The sequence below is a fragment of the Mizuhopecten yessoensis genome, unplaced genomic scaffold, assembly GCF_002113885.1.
Source record: "Mizuhopecten yessoensis strain PY_sf001 unplaced genomic scaffold, ASM211388v2 hete_36097748, whole genome shotgun sequence".
Taxonomy (NCBI): Eukaryota; Metazoa; Mollusca; class Bivalvia; order Pectinida; family Pectinidae; genus Mizuhopecten; species Mizuhopecten yessoensis.
In genome coordinates this window covers 1-2,633 of record NW_018483857.1, presented here as the reverse complement: position 1 = coordinate 2,633, position 2,633 = coordinate 1, and the positions used below count along the sequence as shown (strand labels likewise).

At 35.5% G+C, this 2,633-nt stretch overlaps 1 protein-coding gene across 1 annotated transcript; it reads left to right on the top strand.

Annotated features, from left to right (window-relative positions):
- Window positions 1-303: 303 nt before the first annotated feature.
- LOC110444332 lies at window positions 304-2,022 on the top strand (the record flags this gene model as incomplete). Its single annotated transcript, XM_021488716.1, has 4 exons — window positions 304-398; window positions 870-1,066; window positions 1,446-1,524; window positions 1,917-2,022. Coding segments are annotated over 4 exons (477 nt in total), but the record flags the coding sequence as incomplete, so codon positions are not given.
- Between the last annotated feature and the right edge of the window lie 611 nt (window positions 2,023-2,633).

The window sequence follows — 2,633 nt, the reverse complement described above, 5'->3', positions numbered from 1 at the left end:
AAAGAAATGTACAAGAATATACTAAGACCTAATATAATACACCATGCATGTAGTTGGCTGTAGTCTCATGGTTGGTATATTAATACATATATATCATATATTGAAATATATGAGGTTCTAAAGCTTAAAATGTTTTTAAAAAAACCATGACACATGCATTTGACTGAAACAACTTAAGATATTTCTCATATTTGTGAGTTCATAATAGTAGATCTAGTTAAATTTCTAAATCTTCTCATTGAAAATTTCAAAATTAAGTTGCCAGACTATATTATGATTGATTCCATGAATTTTGTTTGCCAGGTCGCGGAATGAATGCCGCTTTTGCCATAGGAAGACTGTGTGATATAGAGGCGGGGAGGAAGAGATTGTTACAGCTGACGGAGTCGGAGAGAATGGTGAGTAGAAGTCAGCCAACTTACACACGACAAAGGTCCCCTATACACTGAGTTTGGTTATACTTACTGTTGGATGTAGTAAAACATAGGTCATTAAGCCTATGTAATATTGCAGTTTTTACCATCATGTATACCGTTAAATGTTAAGTATTTGATACATTATGAAATATTTGATGGTATGGACTGGTGTATACTATAATAGGTCTTTCAGTTACCCAGAAAATTTCATCTCAAACAGAATAATCTTAAAGTCTATATCTGTTCCTCGATCCTCGCACTGCAAACATTTGCCTTGGAAAATTGAATATATTTGGGCTAGAATACGTCCAGAACAGGTCTAAAGGGGATCACCAAACCTCTTTTATAAATGAGAAACTCAAGCACCAAGTAAATCTGTCTCAAGTGAAAATTGCAATTACTACTATATACAATATGATAGTGTCTCATTATGATACCTGTCTGTTGCTACAGCTCTCAGCGTTAGCAAAAATGTTGAGTTGTGATGACACAGGATCCAGTAAAAATGCCTGTTTTGCCCTGAGTTGCCTAGCGACCAATGTAGAAGGTCACACACGCCTACTCAATAATCTTCACTCTGATGACATTCTGCGAACACTAGCCAACCTTCTCACTGCTGAGGACACAGAAACAGGCTGGTTTGCTGCCATGTAAGATTTCTAGATTAATTTTGTTATACTTTTTAATTTAATTTTTAAATTGATTAACTTTTGGAGGTCATAGGTCAAGGACAAAAATAATTATTTATCCATGTCTGAACCCATATATCAGGAATGTAAATTTGCTTATTGACGACTGTTAACCATTCATTTGCATATACCCCTTTCTTTGAAAGAAGGAAAGAAAATACTGCCACAAGAAAATTAGATTGTGCCACAAAAATGATTTCATATTCAGAAACCAAAAGCACATACCTTCATTTGGGAAATTTTCTGATGAGAAATCAAGTAATACTGTATATAATACAATGATGTACAATGTACTTGATTTTGGATGTGGCCCTCAATATTTAATATTGGTGATTGTAAGGACCCTGAGAACCCTGGCCAGTCAGCCCCGTGGATGTCTGAGACTGAGGGACCATAGTCAAGTCATCCCTGCCCTCAAGGTAAGCACTGTAGTGAAGCATGTATATTGTGGAATAGCAAAGATTCAGTAAATCTTTATATATTAGCATCAGTTTGCTCATTTGAGATTTAGGTGGTTTATTACTGTGCTAACAATAAATAATTTAAGGATACATATGTGCTACCTTACTTAGACATTTATCTCAAAAGAGTGTGACATTATAAAATATATTTCAATTGGGCAGCAGTTTAAAGTTGATTAATCATGTCACATTTGGAAGAGATACACAGATGTACTGATAACAATCGTGGCATTGCCGCCATATATGCTGTATTTAGCATGTCCTTAGGTGTAGTAAGGAGCTTTTCATGTGCAATGTCTTCAGCCCAGTTTGTCTGAATTACTATTTTCTTAATCCGGGTGTATTTTTAGTCTGTGGTGAGTCGTGACAATGCCAACACAGATCTGAAGGAAGAATCAAGCATCACATTAGAAATCCTCAAGAAATTATCCAAACCAAACCCACCTCAACTACAAAGTAAGGTCACAAACTTTTATATAACATCTGTTAAAAGTAACCTTCAAAACTCCTGTACATTAATAGATCTGGCAGAGTGCTTTTTCAACAGAGGGCAACAGATCGGTCTGTGAAGGATTTTCATAATAAGTGTTTTTGTCCTGTCCATTCAGTTCCGATAACTCAGGTAGAATATAAAATGGTGGATGCTACAGTGTCAGTGCTGTATTGTTCAAGTAAGACGGCACTAAAAATACGATCGAAAACACAGTCTCACATAATGCTTATATGTCTCCATTACACACAGACATGCACAGATGTGGAGGCATTTAGCAAGGTGGCATAGGCTTATTTCCTTATAAAGCAGCTCATGTGAGATCCTTATAGTTTATTGCTTGCGCAAATTTTATACTTTTGTATGGTAAAGTGACTTAGAGTGGTTTATTCAAACAAGATTTGGCAATACTGTAAACTGGGTTAACTTTTGTAAGGCCAAAAAAAATCAATTACTTGGTTCTCAGGCCAATTTTTGTAAAGAGAGATGAGGCAGGGAATTAATTTTTTTGGTTCGTCTTACATGACAAACTATGAGACGAGGGCGATTTTTTTTTTATTGTGTAGTTTGTAAAACG